This window comes from Macaca fascicularis, chromosome 18 (assembly GCF_037993035.2).
Source record: "Macaca fascicularis isolate 582-1 chromosome 18, T2T-MFA8v1.1".
NCBI classification, from domain to species: Eukaryota; Metazoa; Chordata; class Mammalia; order Primates; family Cercopithecidae; genus Macaca; species Macaca fascicularis.
The window spans coordinates 80,074,311-80,091,793 of NC_088392.1; the positions used below are offsets into that span (position 1 = coordinate 80,074,311).

Below are 17,483 nucleotides of genomic sequence, written 5' to 3' on the forward strand. Positions count from 1 at the left end.
TTCTCATGTGGGATTTGGCATCACCTTTGCAACAAACTCTAAGTGTTAAAATCAGTATTATGGCACGTTAAAGAGAAAATGACCAAACGGTCTGAGATTGCTTGAATAAAATGTGACAAATACATTCATTGGAACATTATACAATCGTTTTAAGACCATTACAAGGTCAACGGGTGCATTAGAATTGAAGCATGTTTAAAATATATTAAGTTTTTTAAAAAGCAAATTTCAAAACACTGCGCATAGTATGATCTCTTCTAGACACAAAGAAAAATATTGAGTAAAGTAGACCAAATGCTCAATAGTGATTATTTCTGAGAAGCGGATATAGCCTTACAAGACATTTTTGCTGTGTAAATTCTGTTTCTCTATAGTTTTTAATAAAGAGAATCTATTACATCTAGAAGTAATAAAGCATATATTTATAAAAGGGAACTTGAGTACAAACAGCCATACAAACATAATGAAAACAACATGCTTCAGACTTTTCACGTTTTATTTTTGTGGATTATCTGAGCAGTCCTAATCATGTTACACTGGCAATGCATTTAACAGTACAGCCTCTACACTCAGCACCTGGGATTTTTAAATGTATTAAGCATCCCATTTTCTTTGTGTAGCTTCTAGATTTTTCATCACGTGGTAGATATCTTTTGTACTAGTAGCCACTGTAAATAGCTGTTATGAGGATAAAGCAAATTGGTATTTGAAAAGGGTGATTGAATCGTGTCTGGAACCCATGGTTCCATAAATGTTAACTGTTTTCATTATCTTGAATAATCATTATATCATCACTATTATTATTTTACTGTTGTCAGCATGCTTCTCAATCTATTGCTCTCTGTAGCAAGATTTCAGGGGTGTTCAAAAGTTTCCCCCTAAGCAGCTTCCTGTTCTTCCAGCTGGGTGCATTTTCCAGGAGGTCTCTGTACTGTTTTTGCACTTCTAGTCACAAACAAGGCTGAACTGCCCTCCTTGGATAACTGGAAATTGCTTCCTTGGTGTGAGATGTGTAGTTTTGAGAAATAGGAATGAGCAGCAGCATCTTATGTCTGGAGATTCTAGATCCTATTACTTTGGAAATTAGCCTGATTTTCTAATAGAGATAATGCCACAATAAATAAGACAGAGAAAATGAATATTGAGCTCAAAACTGTTTAAGAGAGGTGAGCTTTTATAAAACATTGTCCTTGTAGTTGTAAAGAATATGGGAATTGCTTGAAATTACCAAATCGTACAGCATCTGGCTGACACAGTTGTGTTTCCTTGCTTTGTAGAATAACCTCCTGATGCTGGCTATCCTGGCCTTTGAAGTCACCATTTACCGCCATCAGGAATACTATCGAGGTCGAAACAACCTGACGGCCCCTGTGTCTAAAACTATCTTTCATGACATTACAAGACTACATCTAGATGATGGACTTATTAATTGTGCCAAATATTTCATAAATTACTTCTTCTACAAATTCGGTCTGGAGGTGAGTTTCCTTGCTGACATGTTTTATTTCTCTTTTCCATGAAAATTCAAAAACTGCTTCTGGCCAATTGGCCACTGGAACCTTGTGATACATCTCCAGGCATGATAGCTGTCTCCTTGAGAAGAACAGAAAGTATTTGTACTGATGGTTAACTGGCTTGACTGAAAGTTTTCCAAGACTAGGTGCTGAGCACCCCCCCCCCACAGCAGTGCCTTGGCCTCTCTGGATCTCCAGAGCAATGTAAATGCATGGCCATCAGTTGCCATGTTAACAGGTTTCTTATTAAGAATAAAGTATTCATCTTCTGGCTGGGTGCGGTGGCTCATGCCTGTAATCCCAGCACTTTGGAAGGCCAAGGTGGGCGGAGCTTCTGAGGTCAGGAGTTCAAGACCAGCCTGGCCAACATGGTGGAACCCCATCTCTACTAAAAATACAAAAATAATCCATGCACGGTGGTGCACGCCTGTAATCCCAGGTATTTGGGAGGCTGAGGCAGGAGAATTGTCTGAACCTGGGAGGCAGAGGTTGCAGTAAGCCAAGATTGCACCAGTGCACTCTAGCCTGGGTGACAGAGCAAGATTCCATCTCAAATTAATTAATTAATTAATAATAAATAAATATTAATCTTCTCTCTGTGCATTCTGAAACCATAAGCTGCAGCCAAAATGAACTGTTTTAACCTAAAATGGTTGTGATAGTGCCTGTGCCTTCATAGAAGGAAGTAGGAATGGTGATGTTTCATGAGGAGATCAAAATTGCTGTTGGCTTTATTGTCTGAAGTGGTTATTATAAGAGCTACTTAGTCAGTTTGTCCCTTGGGAGTAATCTGTACAGTATTTCTGTCTTCACCTGAGACACTCAAAAGAGCAAGCAGTGGTGAATCTGTGCAGACAGACTGGCCTTGAGGGATGTGGGTCTCCGCCATCTACACAGACCTGATACCTATCACCAGTCCCCTTTCCCATAAGTCTGATATATTTATTTTTTTTGTGCCTCTTTTCATCTTTACACAGACCTGTTTCCTAATGTCAGTTAATGTGATTGGCCAGCGAATGGATTTCTATGCCATGATCCACGCCTGCTGGCTGATCGCTGTCTTATATAGACGCAGAAGGAAAGCCATCGCGGAGATCTGGCCCAAGTACTGCTGCTTCCTGGCATGCATCATCACCTTCCAGTATTTCATCTGCATCGGCATCCCACCTGCTCCTTGCCGAGGTAAGCCTGCCCCTCCCTGGAGCCGTCTACTTTTAGAAGAAGCCATTACCGAGTGGACGGCTGGGAGAAGCGGGGTGAAGAAGAGTATTGATTGTGCTGTTCGCCACTTCCCTCCCTGCAGATTACCCATGGAGATTCAAGGGTGCCAGCTTCAATGACAACATCATAAAGTGGCTGTACTTCCCCGATTTCATTGTGCGGCCCAACCCCGTGTTTCTTGTCTGTAAGTGTTTCCACTGCAGGGCCACGGAGTGCTGGTATCCGGGGTCACTGCTAATCATTCTTCTGTGCTATGCATTAGTGCCTTTTGTCTTCCACTAGACTTCATAATCATGTAAAGGCTTGTGTTATGCATTAAGATCACAGGTCATTAATGGCTTCTACTCACCCTATTACACTTGCGAAATAATAAATCAATGTTTGAAATACCATATTCCCTTGCATAATTTCACTTCCCCCAAAACACACACACACACACACACTCACACACACACACACGCGCGCGCGCGCGCGCACATCTACGCAGCCACCTTTCAAAAGACAGACCAGAGAGGAAGGCTTTGTGTTTTGTGTTTACTGACTTTGTGGTTTCTGCTCCCAATGCAGATAAATCAACCCTGAACATGGGGCAGCAGATGCTAGGAGATGCTTCCCAGATTTCAGTTGCTCTAGAATTGGGCTGCAGCCCCAAGGCCTTCCCAGGGCAGCTGGTGATCCAAAGGTCAGAGCAGCTCCCCCAAGACCAGAGTACTGGGTGCTACAGAAAATGCAAATGACTGCCCTGCCTAAACAAGTTGAGGTTTAATTTAAAAAGCAAGGAAGCAGCTTGTGTGCCGGCTGTCAGGCAGGCTTGGCCTGAGGCCCTTTGTGGCAGTTGCTGGGAAGACAGCTGTCTCAGGCTGCTCTGTACTGTCTGGCACTGGTCCACCACCTCCACCTGCTCTCACCACGCCTGTAGTGTGGCTTATGCTCTGGGGAGAATCTTTGGTTGCAAATGGAAAGGGGGATGGAAAGGATAAAGAAAAATGAGGCCGGGTGCAGTGGTTCACGCCTGTAATCCCAGCACTTTGGGAGGCCGAGGCGGGTGGATCATGAAGTCAGGAGATCAAGACCATCCTGGCTAACACAGTGAAAACCTGTCTCTACTAAAAATACAAAACATTAGCTAAGCGTGGTGGCGGGCACCTGTAATCCCAGCTACATGCGAGGCTGAGGCAGGAGAATGACGTGAACCCAGGAGGTGGAGCTTGCAGTGAGCTGAGATCGAGCCACTGCACTCCAGCCTGGGCGACACTCTGTCTCAAAAAAAAAAAGAAAAAGAAAAAGAAAAATGAATATCTGCATCTGCCACACGTAAAAAGATAAAGATGGGGAAATTGCTTAAGTGACCTCCTTAAAACTGGTGGGAGGTAAATGCAAATAAACACTGCGCTCTAAGAGACTCACGAAGACTAGTAAGTACCACCCAATACTTTCTCTCATCAATGTGCAAACAAAATCCAGACTCCTCATGTGAGCTCCTGGAGTGTCTGTGGTCACTCTATGCCCTGCGAGGTGGAGAAGGTGTGACTTGGCCCCGACATTGGACTTCAGGATGAATTTTACTATGAACTTTGGAAACAACTCACTTAGGAGCTGGGGAGGGGCTGTTGCTGTGTGATGACTGTGTGTTGCATTATGTAAATCGGAAGAGGGTGAGGTGGCTTCATGATCTCACCTCTGTCTTGCCAGATGACTTCATGCTGCTTCTGTGCGCCTCCTTACAACGGCAGATTTTTGAGGATGAGAACAAGGCTGCAGTGCGAATCATGGCAGGTGACAATGTCGAGATCTGCATGAACCTTGATGCGGCCTCCTTTAGCCAACACAACCCTGTGCCAGATTTTATTCACTGCAGGTAACAAGAGCTTCACATTTGCTAAAAGCCACTTTCATGTGTGTATTTCCATTACATTGCTCCTCTATACTTTATCTGCTATACTTTGGAAATAGATGTGCTGAATTGTATGCACTGAAGCTAATAAATGCTGGACAGTGTGAGTCAGCAGCCTGGAGGCTGAGCCTCTGAATTACAGCACTGCACCTGCTTTTGTCCGTGTAAACCACCTCTTTATGGCCTCAGTCATCCTCCTCTTGTTCAGACCAAAGCTGACTTGTCCCAATGATACCAGCTCTCCAGTGGAGGGTCCTCCCGCTCATCTCTTATCCCTCCTCTGCATCCCCATAGCTCATCCTCATCTTCCCTCCCTCTTCCTCATCCCCCATCTTTCTTCCTTATCTTTCATCCCTCATCCTCATCCCTTATCCTCATCTTCTGTCTCTCCTACTTATCCTCCATTTTTCATCTTCATCTCCACAGCTCATTCTTAACCCCACCCCTCCTCCTCACCCTCCAGCCTTCTTCCTCATCTTCATCATTTATTCTCATCCTCCATCTCTCATTCTTATCCCCATCCCTCCTCATCACCCTCCATTCCTCCCTCTCATCCTCCATCCCTGCCACTCATCCTTAATCCCTCATCCCCATTCTTAGTCCTAATCCTGCTGCCCTCCATCCTCCATGCCTCGTACTCATTCCCATAGGACATCCTCATCCCCCTTTCCTCCCTCTCATCTCCATCCTTCCTCCTCATCCTCTATCCCTCATTCTTATCCACATAGCTCATCCATGTTCTCCATCCCTCAACTTTATCCCCAACCCTCGTCCTTTTCCCCATTTCTCCTCCTCATCCTCCATTCCTACTCCTAATCTTTCATCCTTCAACCACATCCCCATAGCTCATTTTATCCCCATTCCTCCTCACCTCCATTTCTTCTTCTCATCCTGCATTACTCCTTCTCATCCCTATAGCTCATCTTCATTCCCATTCCTCTTCCTCATCTTCCATTCCTTCTTCTCCTCCTCCATCCCTCATTTGTATCCACATTCCTTTTTATCCTGCATCCTTCCTTATCTCCATCCCTCATTCTCATCCTTCATCCCTCATCCTTATCCCCATTCCTCCTCCTCATCCTCCATCCCTCCTCCTAATCTTTCATCCCTCCTCCCAATCTTTCATCCTTCATCCGCATCCCCATGGCTCATCTTTATCCCCATCCCTCCTCCTTATCCTCCATTTCTCCTTCTCATCCTGCATCCCTCCTTCTCATCCTCATAGCTCTTCATCCCCACTCCTCCTCCTCCATCCATCCTTCTCTGCCATCCCCCCTCCTCACCCTCCATCCCTCCTCCATCTTTCTCCTCCTCCATCCCTCCTCATCTTTCTTTTTTTTTTTTTTTTTTTTTTTTTTTTTGGCAGAGTCTCGCTCTGTCGCCCAGGCTGGAGTGCAGTGGCATGATCTCGGCTCACTGCAAGCTCCGCCTCCCGGGTTCACACCATTCTCCTGCCTCAGCCTCCCAAGTAGCTACAGGGACTACAGGCGCCCGCCACCACGCCCGGTTAATTTTTTGTATTTTTAGTAGAGACAGGGTTTCACCGTGTTGGCCAGGATGGTCTCGATCTCCTGACCTCGTGATTCGCCCGCCTCGGCCTCCCAAAGTGCAGGGATTACAGGCGTGAGCCACCACGCCCAGCCCTCATCTTTCATCCTTTATCTACATCCCCATAGCTCATTCTCATCCCCCAGTTCTCCTACTCATCCCCATCCTTCCTCCTCATCCTCCATTTCTCTTTCTCATCCTGCATCCCTCCTCTTCATCTTCACCCCTCATTCTCATCCTTTATCCCTCATCCTCATCTTCATAGTTTATCCTTATCTCCCATCCCTCCTCCTCATCCCTCTTGCCTCTGCCTCATCCTCATCCCTCCTTCTCATCTTCCACTCCTCCTACTCATCTTCCATCCCTCATCCTCATTTCCATAGCTCATTCTTGCCCCCATCCCTCATCCTTATCCCTATCCCTCCTCCTTCTTCATCCTCCATTCATCCTCCTCATTCTTCATTCCTCAGTCTCATCCTCATCCCCTTTCCCTTATCCCCATCTTTTATTCTCATCTTCCAGTCCTCCTATTTATCCTTAATCCCTCATCCTCATCCCCATAGTTCATCCTCATTCTCTATTTATCCTCCTCATCCTCCATCGCTCATCCTCAATCCCCATCACTAATCCTTATCCCCATCCCTCATTCTCTTCCATTTCTCATTCTCATCTTCCATGCCTCCTCCTCATCCTCTATTTCTCCTCCTCATCCCCTATTTCTCCTCTTCAGCCTCCATCCCTTATCTTTATCCCCCATCCCTCCGCTTCATCCTCCATCCCTCATCCTTATCCCCATCCCTCCTCCTCATCCTCCATCCCTCATCCTTATCCCCCATCCCTCCTCCTCATCCTCCATCCCTCATCCTTATCCCCATCCCTCCTCCTCATCCTGCATCCCTCATCCTTATTCCCCATCCCTCCTCCTCATCCTCCATTCGTTTTCCTCATCTCGCATCTCTCCTCCTCATCCCTTGTTCCTCGTCCTCACTTCCTATATTCACTGGGCACTAAGGAGGAATGGCTCCCTAGATTCCATCTTGTGCCTGTGCTCTTCTTGAGCAGTGTCTCCCCTGTGGCCATGCAAGGTCTCCCTAGCAGCTTTTCTGTCCTCCACCATTCTGCCCAGCCTCATAACAGCTGATCTGGGCCGTGTTTCCCTCACAGTATTTGTGTTTAAACCATGCTTGACCTTTCACCATGCATTCACCCTTTCTGCATTCCCTGGGTTTCCATGTTGAGATTTTGTCACCCAAGGCCAACTTCATGGAGGGCAGGCCCACTCTGCCTCTGCAGTCAGATCTTCGGTCTTTCAGTGCCTCTAAGACTCCACTCAGCTGCCCACTGTAGTCAGCTATCTGAGGAAGCTTCTGTGACTTTTGATACCCCCTTATTAGCTGTATGTCATGGGACTAATTTCCTAACCTCTCATCCTCACTGATTAGTGTCTGCCCTATTGAGTCACACGAGGTTGCAGTGAGAGGCTCATGCAGTCACGGCACACATGCCATCCATGTGGAGGTAGTACACTGATAGTACCCGAGCTGGCCGACCCCACACATGGAGTCACTCTCCAGCTTCCAGTCTTCCAGAGATTCCTGTTTACATGGTGTGGATCATCTTCTGACTGGTGTTGGTACCTGAAGAACCCGTCTTATCCCCACTTCTAAGGTGTAGCCTTAGGGTGAAGATCACGTCTAACTTGCTTTTGTATTTGTCCCCATCCCCCACTTACAGTTCTCGGCCCATAATGCATATACCAATACAGATAACTGTCAGTCACCTGCTACTGCCTTTGCACCAGGCTCTGGTCCAGGCTTTGCACACATGGAGCCATTTTACCCCAGCCCAAGGAGGTCATGCTGTTATCCCCATTGTGGAGAGGAGGAAACTGCAGCGACGAGATGAGACGTAGGCCACAGGAGAACTGGGACTGGAACTCAAGCAATCCGGCTCCCAAATCAATGTTTAAGCACTTGTGTGCCTTTTGGTAGCACGAGAGGCTCGATATAAATTGAGTAAATCAGGAAGTAAATTTGCTTTAAAACAATATGCTATATGGACTTGACCATTCTATTTGTGAATTAAGTACTAAACTAGGCACTGATCTAAGGTAAGACTTCCATTTTTACCTCTTCTCTGTGATGCTAAGAAAACAATCAGTCCAGCCCAATATTTACTATTGCAAAGGGAACATAAGTATTTTCAGTGTATTCATGAAAAACCTAAATCATAACTCCAATGGAAAGCTTTTGTGTGCCATTGATTTTTAAAGCTGATTTTTGCTTTAGTTATTTCAAATTGTTGTTCTGTTTCTCAATGAGGACTGCCAGCAAAGTGACCCCCCTCAGGAAGTGACCTGTCAAATGCCACAGCAGTGAGTAGGAAGCCAGCGCACATGCTTGCTGGTCAGAAGCACAGCCGTGCTCCCCTCTTCCTCTCCAACAGGGGTCAGCTCCACAGCACCCTGGGATCTCTGGAAAGCGGCCAGAGCCCTGAGAGTTAGGTGGCCCCTTAGCCACAGTACCTGTCACCAGGGTTCAGTCTCTCTATTCAGAAATCCTTAGGGCTCTTCTTTGAAGCATGTTTATTGATGTTTTCCATGTTCTCCTCACAAGCTTAGTTTTATGAATTCAGGACTCAAAGTGGGTTCAGCGCCAAGATGTGAAGGCCAGGGCTGGTAAAGCGGGAATTGACTGCTGCAGGCCAGGAAGGAACGTTATGGAAAGAATAAGCTGTACTCACAGTCACACATGGGCCTGCACATACACTCAAAATGGCAGCAGCCCAATTCCACTGAATTAAAACCACACACACTTCAGAAGGCCCCTAGGCTCATACAAATCACTACCTTTATTTGTGGTGATCCAGGGATACAGGGAGATACTGACATTTCATTCACTCTCCATTATGAAGTCAAGGAAGAGTTTATATATTTTAGAAAAAAGAATTATAAACATATTTAAGCGTTTTACTTTAAAAAGGGTAAAGGGTAAAAGTTTACTTGTCTGAGAAATGTACCAAGGCACAACTCAGAATCATCCCCTAATGATGCTGAATAGCTCAAGTGTGGTGCATATTTTATTAAGCAGTTTACTCACTAACATCCTACAAAACAAGAACCCATTAATCAAAGAATTAATCCAGAATTGGTTCTCCTCTGCTTCTTCCCACATGTGCCAAAAGAAACTACCAAGGCAAAACCCCCAAAACCAAAAAGTTCTAATCAAGAAATGCAGTTAGGGCTTGGCCTATAGGTGTGACTCCTGTCAGATAACATTGACCCGCAGGCTAGAGCTGCTGCTTGTTGCAAGACTGACACCTGAACGCTGGCTTCACCTTCCATGAGGAAAGCAGCAGGGATGGGTGGCCCGCAAAGGGAATCCTGACTCAGCCCGAGGACCTCCAAAAACAGAGTATTGGAAAGAACAAAAAAGCCTCACCATGGCTGTGGATAGTTGCTCAGAATCGCCTCCTCCCATGTGTAGGGAAAGATTTCCACCTGTAATAAAACCTTTGTGTTCAATATAAATTTGTTTAACTTCTAGTTCATCCATTCTTAACATTTCTTTCACTAGCCAGAAGGCATCTGTATCTTAGAATTTCTTTTGCCATACAATTATTCATGCCTCCCACAGAAACAGAAAGGAGAATTTTGAGTACTCAAGTGGTAGGCAGAAAATGTTGTTTGTGAGAAATTTGGCCTGAATAAGGTGGCGAGAAGCGTACACACGGTTTCCACAACTCATCTATTGGTCTATTACTATTTGAGGGTTTCCTAGATAGCAGGATGAAATGAAAACTCACAGTCTGATTTGCGAGGTGCAGTAGAGAGCATGAATTTCTTCCCTTGTTAAAGACTTTCCTGATTTTGCTTTTGTTTGTTTTGTTGTTGTTGTCCTTTTGTCATTGGCTTTGTTTTCCAGATCTTACTTAGACATGTCCAAAGTGATCGTCTTCAGCTACCTCTTCTGGTTCGTGCTCACCATCATCTTCATCACTGGGACCACCAGGATCAGCATCTTTTGCATGGGGTACCTGGTGGCCTGTTTCTACTTCCTGCTCTTTGGGGGCGATTTGCTGTTGAAACCCATCAAGAGCATCCTGCGCTACTGGGACTGGCTGATCGCATACAACGTTTTTGTGATTACGATGAAAAATATCCTGTCAGTAAGTGGTTCCCACTGCATAACACAGTTTCCGTGTAAGAGTAAACAATCCACTCGGTGGTTATTAAAAGCCCAGTGCTTGTCGTGTTGCTCTCTTAAAAGCCCCAAATAAGATGCTGCAAATTCAGAATTGAAAAGCCATTTATTCTTCTCTCTGTTGCCACATTAAACAGAATCTTTTTGGCTCATTTTCACCATTTCAAGGTCACATGGCTAAAGGATATGTGTTCATAGGAATAAATTCTAAAATGTCTTTTACTAATTAAAATTCTGTCTCTTCTGAGGGACAATTTGTCATCACTCCCAGTATGAGTTAGGAAGTGGCCCTGTTAAGAGCTGAATTCGAGCCATTGAATCTTTTCAAAAGCTGTATTCTATCGGCAAAAAGCAACCCTCTTATCTAGAAAGAGCTGTAGAAGTGTGAGATACGATGGGTGTGGTTCTCTATGATACTGGGTGGGGTAGGGAATGAGGTGGAATGGGCTATTGCAGGCAAGAATGTTTTATGTACTCATAAGATGTGGGCAGATAGAAGAGAAAATGCAGCTTTCTGTCTGGCTGTCTCTGAGTATACACATTCTGATTAGGACACAGCTAGAGCCATGTAAGGTTGAGGGAACCCCCCCTCCCCACACACCAGGCCCCGACAAAGCTTGGCTGCTCTGCTCTGAAGTAGCTATGTCTCAGAACACAACTCTTCCCCTAACATGACATGTAACCCACACTGCCCACTGGTAATTCCAGAGTCACTTCAACCTATCAGGACACAGTGACACCATTTCAGTGACTTAGTGCTGCAGGAAATTAAGCAACAACCTCTCCTTAGCTGAAGGAGTTAATAGCTCTCTGACTGGCGCTCACTTAAAGTTCATCCCTGTGCCAGTGTCTCCCAGGCTGTAACTGCTGTTGCACTGAGAGAGCAGTGAGGAAGTATCTTCTGCTTCTTCCTTCCTAGCTGCTTAGGGATGAGCTCACCAGGCAATTCAGTTGTGATATCTCCTTGATTTTTGGCGGGGGCATGTGTATCACTGTGTCTAGAAGTCTTGGAAAGCCACGTTTATGTAGCCATGAATAGGTATTTGGATAATTTATTTTGTCTGAAGTCCATTGAAAGGTTAATCTTCTAGGTGATGGTGAAAGTGACTTTTATTGGTCACTTTTACCCCTCTGACATCAATTTACATTTGGAGTAGCATTGAGAGTTGCTGGAGAGAGCATGAGACAGGACAACAGAACGCTGGTTCATTCTAAAGCCGGTCTGATGATGAGGAATCTGTTGCCAGAGGCTGATTTCACAGCCACGCTTGGGAAATGTGTGGATTCAAAGTTTGTTCATTCATTCATTCTGTAAACTTGTATTGTAGACCTGTTTTTTGCTGAGCACTATTTGATGTATTGAAGAAAAAGAGATAAACAGTTCTCAGGTTTTGCCCTCAAAGAATTCACATTCTAAAAAGGAAGGTAGACCTACTTATAAATAATTATGATGCAATCTGTTAAATAATTATTACAACATTTTTGAGAAACAAAGGAGAAAAAAGGATGCCTAATATCTTGCTTAGATAAGCTGGGAAGAAGCTTCCTGGAGGTGATGCCATTTGAACTCATCAGAGCCTCATAAATAGATTGAAGGGTCTGCAGGGAGACAAAGAGGGGAGGCATTTTTAGCCTGGAAAACAGGAACAAAAGCAGGACATGACGGTGTAGGACTGGAATATTCCCAGGGCTGGGGAATCCATACTGAGTAACCGCTGCTGTGGGAGCAAATCCTAATGATATTCTCCTCCCTCACATGTTCCCAGGAAACATACACAATGTAGCTGTCACCTTTATGTATTGGCTTGCAATGATTCATACTTGTTTAAACATTTTCCAGCTCAGGATTTAAACTTAACTGTAACAAAAAATTCATTGTTATGAGATAACCACCTGCCAATTTACAAAAAAAATATTCCTTTACCGAGAGAATTGGTCAAACAAGACACAAAGCACATACTCTGTTCTGTTCTAAGAGCTACACCCTGTAGCTTAGGTCTGGGATGACCTCCAGGGAACAGCATAGGTTATATTTGTCTTGCTTGTAAGAAAATAACTGCACCAAAGTCCAAGTCCTAGGGTTCAGTGCACACCCATTAATTATCACAGAGTTGGGATTTATTTCTGTGATCGTCCAAGACTTCCTCTTGACAAACTGGTGCTTCCAAGTACAGAAAACATTACATGAAAGACCTTTCCTTTACTCGTTCGGTTTAATTTTTCCCAGGAATTTACTACTCCTGAAGCAGCATCACAAGGTGACTGAATGTTTAGATACAATTGGCATCTCCTGGAATCATTATCACTGAGACCTTGTGAATTCTTGTACACATTGGGATCATAAAACACCACATTTTTTTCTGGGTGCAGAGCTTCAGAATTATCCCCCTCTTTTGTTTTTCAGATAGGAGCATGTGGATACATTGGAACACTGGTGCACAACAGTTGTTGGTTGATCCAAGCTTTCAGCCTGGCCTGCACAGTCAAAGGCTATCAAATGCGTAAGTATGAAAAGCAAATGTGGAAGCAGAAAGGCAGAAGAGGGAGGATAGTTGTATTGTTCTAATTTTAAAAGTGGGCCAAAGCACATAAAGATATGAAAGTGGGGTCAGTTATCTCCAGATGGAGGCTATAGAACTGTAGTACATTGTGAATCTGTTGTCTATAACATGAGATGCCTTATGCTAAGCCTCTTTGATCGTCTTCTTGAAACTTCTGAAATGCTGAGGACTTGAGTCTGAGGTCTGGAGATGGATGTAGTGCTGTAGTAACTCCCCAGAGTTTTGGAGTCATGATTACGAAGGATTCCAGAAGGCCACTCAAACCTGCTGTTGCTCCATTTAACGTCTTGGGTCATTAAGTAACTCTGACTTCAGGCTCCTCTTGTCCTCAGGAAACTCAGAGAGCTTCAAACTCAGGGAAACAGTTGGGAGGAGCATGAGGATTTCTAGAGTTAGACTCCTGCCAAGACAAAGGCAGAAGTGTCATTGCCACCACCCTGCCTCTTGCACCAGAACCGAGGACTACATCACAGTGGTCTACCATGGCACCCAGAATGGGTGCTACTTGGACACAGTGCTCTATTTATTTATTATTATTTATCTATTTATCTATTTTTTAAAAAATATTTCCAGACAGGGTCTCTGTTACCCAGGCTGGACTACAGTGGCACAATCATAGCTCACCGTAACCTTGAGCTCCTGGGCTCCAGCGATCCTCCCACCTCTGCCTCCTGAGCAGCTGGGACCACAGTAGCTGCCTCCTGAGTAGCTGCACCACCATGCCTGGCTAATTTTTTAATTTTTTTGTAGAGATATTGCCCAGGTTGGTCTTGAACTCCTGGCCTCAAGCAGTCCTCCTGCCTCAGTCTCTCAAAGTGCTGGGATTATACACGTGAGCCACCACACGCAGTCTTTTTTAAAAAGATTCATTTTTTTTTAATATGTGGTTTCTATTTCAGACTATACTTTGCCAAAGCCTCACTGGGACTTTGTTTTTCACTTAAGATAAGGCATACTACTGATAGTCCTTCTAATAAGCCATGCTGTGTTCATTATTCTGCTGGTTACCCCTGGGTATAGCCCATTCCCAGAATGGGTGTTTTCTTTTGTATCAGAGCATTTCCTCTGGCACTGGGACATTATTTCTCTGTGGCCCTTGTTGAAGGTGCCTTTCTTCCTGAGAGAGAGAAATACTCCCATATTAAAGGGACTCTCCTGAGCCGTATAGTGTGAAGAGTTCACTGCATGGTCAGCCTTATGAATCAGTGTTGATATTGGATTGGAAGTGTGTGACCTCCTTGTAAATAAATCAACTCATAAGTCACTCAGAGCATCAGACTGCTCCTTTCATGCCTGTATTTCCCAAGCCTGTCCGTACTCCAGATTTTATGAAATAGCAATGGAAATGGATGTTAATTTTATTCTGTGTTTTTCTACTGTTACTACAGCTGCTGCTAATTCACCCTGTACACTACCCAGTGGGGAAGCAGGAATCATCTGGGACAGCATATGTTTTGCCTTCCTCCTACTGCAAAGAAGAGTTTTCATGAGTTATTATTTCCTACATGTTGTGGCTGATATAAAAGCTTCCCAGATTCTGGCGTCAAGGTGGGTCGGGCCATGAAATCAGGTGGTTTCTCCCAAGAAAAGTGCCTGAAATAATATTGCACTGTAATTTCTGTCTGAGCTTGCTTGAAGAACCCACAAGAAGTTAAGGAATCCCTTCCAGCAAAACCAATCCAAGAAGAATTTAGCACAAGGCCTTTAAAATAGAATAGTAACAGGAAAGCCTATGTAACCATCAGGCTTCACAAGGAATGGGGATGCCATGGAAGGCCAGAGGTTCACTGGTCAATTGGAGCCCTTTCAGAATCCACCACTTCTCTAAAAGTGGCTCAGTCTGGTCTCAGACAAAACAGTAACGTATGCCACACTGGTCTAGAGTTTAGTCCATCTTACACCTACCTCCCCCTACTAGCCTGCTTTTCTTCTCTGAGCCACTGACACAGTTTGCATTACTACCTGTTTTTCCTCCTAGGCTCTATTCTTCTTCCAGTTTTTGCCCCTGCTCTTGTAAGTTTAGGAAAAAAGATTGGGGAGAGGTAATAAAGCGAAGTGCCCTGAGGCGGCGGCTGGGTGTTGATGACTAGCTCTGTGGCCCCCAGCTGCTGTGTCTGTTCCTCTCAGAAACTCAGACCTTGCCTAGGTCCCATCAGTTTCTTGGTGTGAATAAGCTGATGGATACTGGGTTCTATTATATGAAATTACCAATATCTATCATTTGACTTGAGGTTTAGATTAACATATCTGTGTTTACCTACAGTTTTTCTAGAGTCTGTTCTCTTTCCCTGCCAAGATAAACACAATGTTTATTTCCAAGGTCCATTTATATGATGGCAGTTGTCAGCCTCTGTTACCTAACTTGGAGTCAAATAGAAAGAGGCCCTAGTCGGGGACCTGCAGTTAGTCAGAGGAGCCTCGTGGCACACCTAGCCCTCATTCTGTGGATGACAATGACTTTGTGTACCACATTGCCCTGGAATTCATTGTTATAATCATTTTCTAATACCCAGGACATTTTTTTCAGAGCAGAATACAATGTTTCATCCCAATAGTAACCTTATTTACTTGTACATAAACAGCTGGTATTTTTGCAGGTAAATGCCTCTTGTTTGCCTTTCCCAAAACATTTGGTTTGCAGAGGTCCTTATATAACCTATCTGATGAACTTCCACTTAAAAACAGTCTTCGTCAGGCTCCTAAGGCAATGTGCTCTCCTAATTTCCCCTTTTCCCTTGTGGTTCAGGCTTCTAGGTCTTTTTTGCAACCTCTTTCTTTGCCCATCTGTCAAATGTGAATGTTCCCCAGTATCTTTTTCCCGAAGTTGTCACAATGATTTAGAAATCATGCCCTTCATGTTATAGTAAGAGCGATAACTGTGGTTCAGAGTACAGTTCATGCCTATTAAAGAAAAGCCATGAGTTGATAAATAAGCATTGAACTCATAATAGTGTGTCCAAAGAATTCACATTCATTCATGCATCCATTTTTCCACTTCCTACTCTGTTACAAAGAGGTGATGCTCACCTCTGCCCTCACAGAGCTCACAGACCTGCAGGCAAGTGGCACGTGAGCAAGCAATTCTACTGCAGTACACCTGGTATCCTCTCAGTCTATTTGGGCAGACATAACAAAAATACCATAAAGTAGGTGGTCTGTAAACAGTAGACACTTATTTCTTACAGTTCCAGAGGCTGGAAAGTCCAACGTCAAGGTTCAGGCAGATTCAGTGTCAGCCTAGGGCCCACTTCCTCATAGATGGCCATCTTCCCACTGCATCCTATTTTGGTGGAAGGGGCAAGAGACCTCCCTTGGGCTTCTTTTATGAAGACAGTAATCCCATTCAGGAGGGCTCTGCTTTTCCGCTCAATCAACTCCAAAAGGCCTCACCTCCTGTCCGTCACCTTGGGAGTCAGGATTTCCACATGTGAATTGTAGGGGATGCAGACATTCAGACGACAGCAGGTGTGACGGTAGGAGACACTCCGGGAGCCATGAGGTCATATCAAGGGAATATAACCAGCTGCAGGGGTGTGAACCAGGTGGCCTTCCATTCCCAGTGCAGGCTGAAGGATGAAGAGGAGTTAGTCAGAGGAGAAGGCAGGGGAAGCAGCGCAGTGAAGCTATGGAGGGAAGTGGCCATCAGAAGCTCACAGTGACTGCAGCACTGAGATTGGAAGATGAGAACAGTGAGTGGTGAGCGATAAGCTCCAGGTCAGGAGAGACCAGGTCCTTGGGGGGCTATCATCCAGGATTATGTCTTTAGAAATACTCCCACAGTCTTAGGAAGGCCTTGCGGTGTTTAAACAAGCAAGTGGTATGACTGTATTTGCATTTCAGGAAGCTCACTTGGTGGTATTGAGAACAGATGGGTATAGGCAGCACTGTAGCACAAAGACAGCTAAGCAGCTGCAATGATAATTCAGGATGGAAGTAGCAGCTAGACCAGGATAGGATCACTGAGAAAGATATTCCAGAGGCAAAAGAGGCACAGCTGGAAAACTGCTTGGAAGGAAGGGAGACAGGGACAGAAAGGGAAGCATAGAGGGTGATGTGCCCAGGATTCTGGCTTAGCCAAACAGTGGTGCCAGTCCCAAATATAGGAACTCAAACAGGGAGAGAAGACTGACCGCAGCTGTGGAGTTGTAGGTCTCATGGGCACATGAAACTCAACCAGTTGGGAAGTGCAGTGGGCAGATGCATGGACAGGCTTGGAGAAGAGAGTAGATGGAGTGCCATCATCGCACAGATAGAATTGAAGGAGGTGAGTTGCAACTGCTGAGAGGGGGTGTGAAAAATGAGAAGAGAACCCTGGGGAACATTCATGTTTGAGAGATGGGCAAAGAAAGAGGTTGTAAAGAAGACTAAGCAGCCTAAGCCACAAAGGAAAAAGGAAAACTAGGAGAGCACGTTGCCTTAGGAGTCTGAGGAAGATTCTTTCCAAGTGGAAGTCCATCAGATAGGTTATATAAGGACGAAAATTACAACTGAACATTGAAATTGGTGACCTTGACAGTGGGGTCAAAGTCAGACAGCAACAAGC

At 44.8% G+C, this 17,483-nt stretch overlaps 1 protein-coding gene across 8 annotated transcripts in view; it reads left to right on the plus strand.

Annotated features, from left to right (window-relative positions):
• PIEZO2 (piezo type mechanosensitive ion channel component 2) overlaps positions 1-17,483 on the plus strand; it is a 466,534-nt gene that overhangs the window by 376,594 nt on the left and 72,457 nt on the right. For all 8 annotated transcript variants that reach the window (XM_045378159.2, XM_065534259.1, XM_045378160.2 and 5 more), the window contains 7 exons: positions 1,278-1,478; positions 2,492-2,696; positions 2,818-2,919; positions 4,428-4,593; positions 10,101-10,344; positions 12,784-12,880; positions 14,329-14,488. In XM_045378159.2, the coding sequence (XP_045234094.2) occupies positions 1,278-1,478; positions 2,492-2,696; positions 2,818-2,919; positions 4,428-4,593; positions 10,101-10,344; positions 12,784-12,880; positions 14,329-14,488 (1,175 nt within the window). The remainder of the gene's footprint in view (positions 1-1,277; positions 1,479-2,491; positions 2,697-2,817; positions 2,920-4,427; positions 4,594-10,100; positions 10,345-12,783; positions 12,881-14,328; positions 14,489-17,483) is intronic.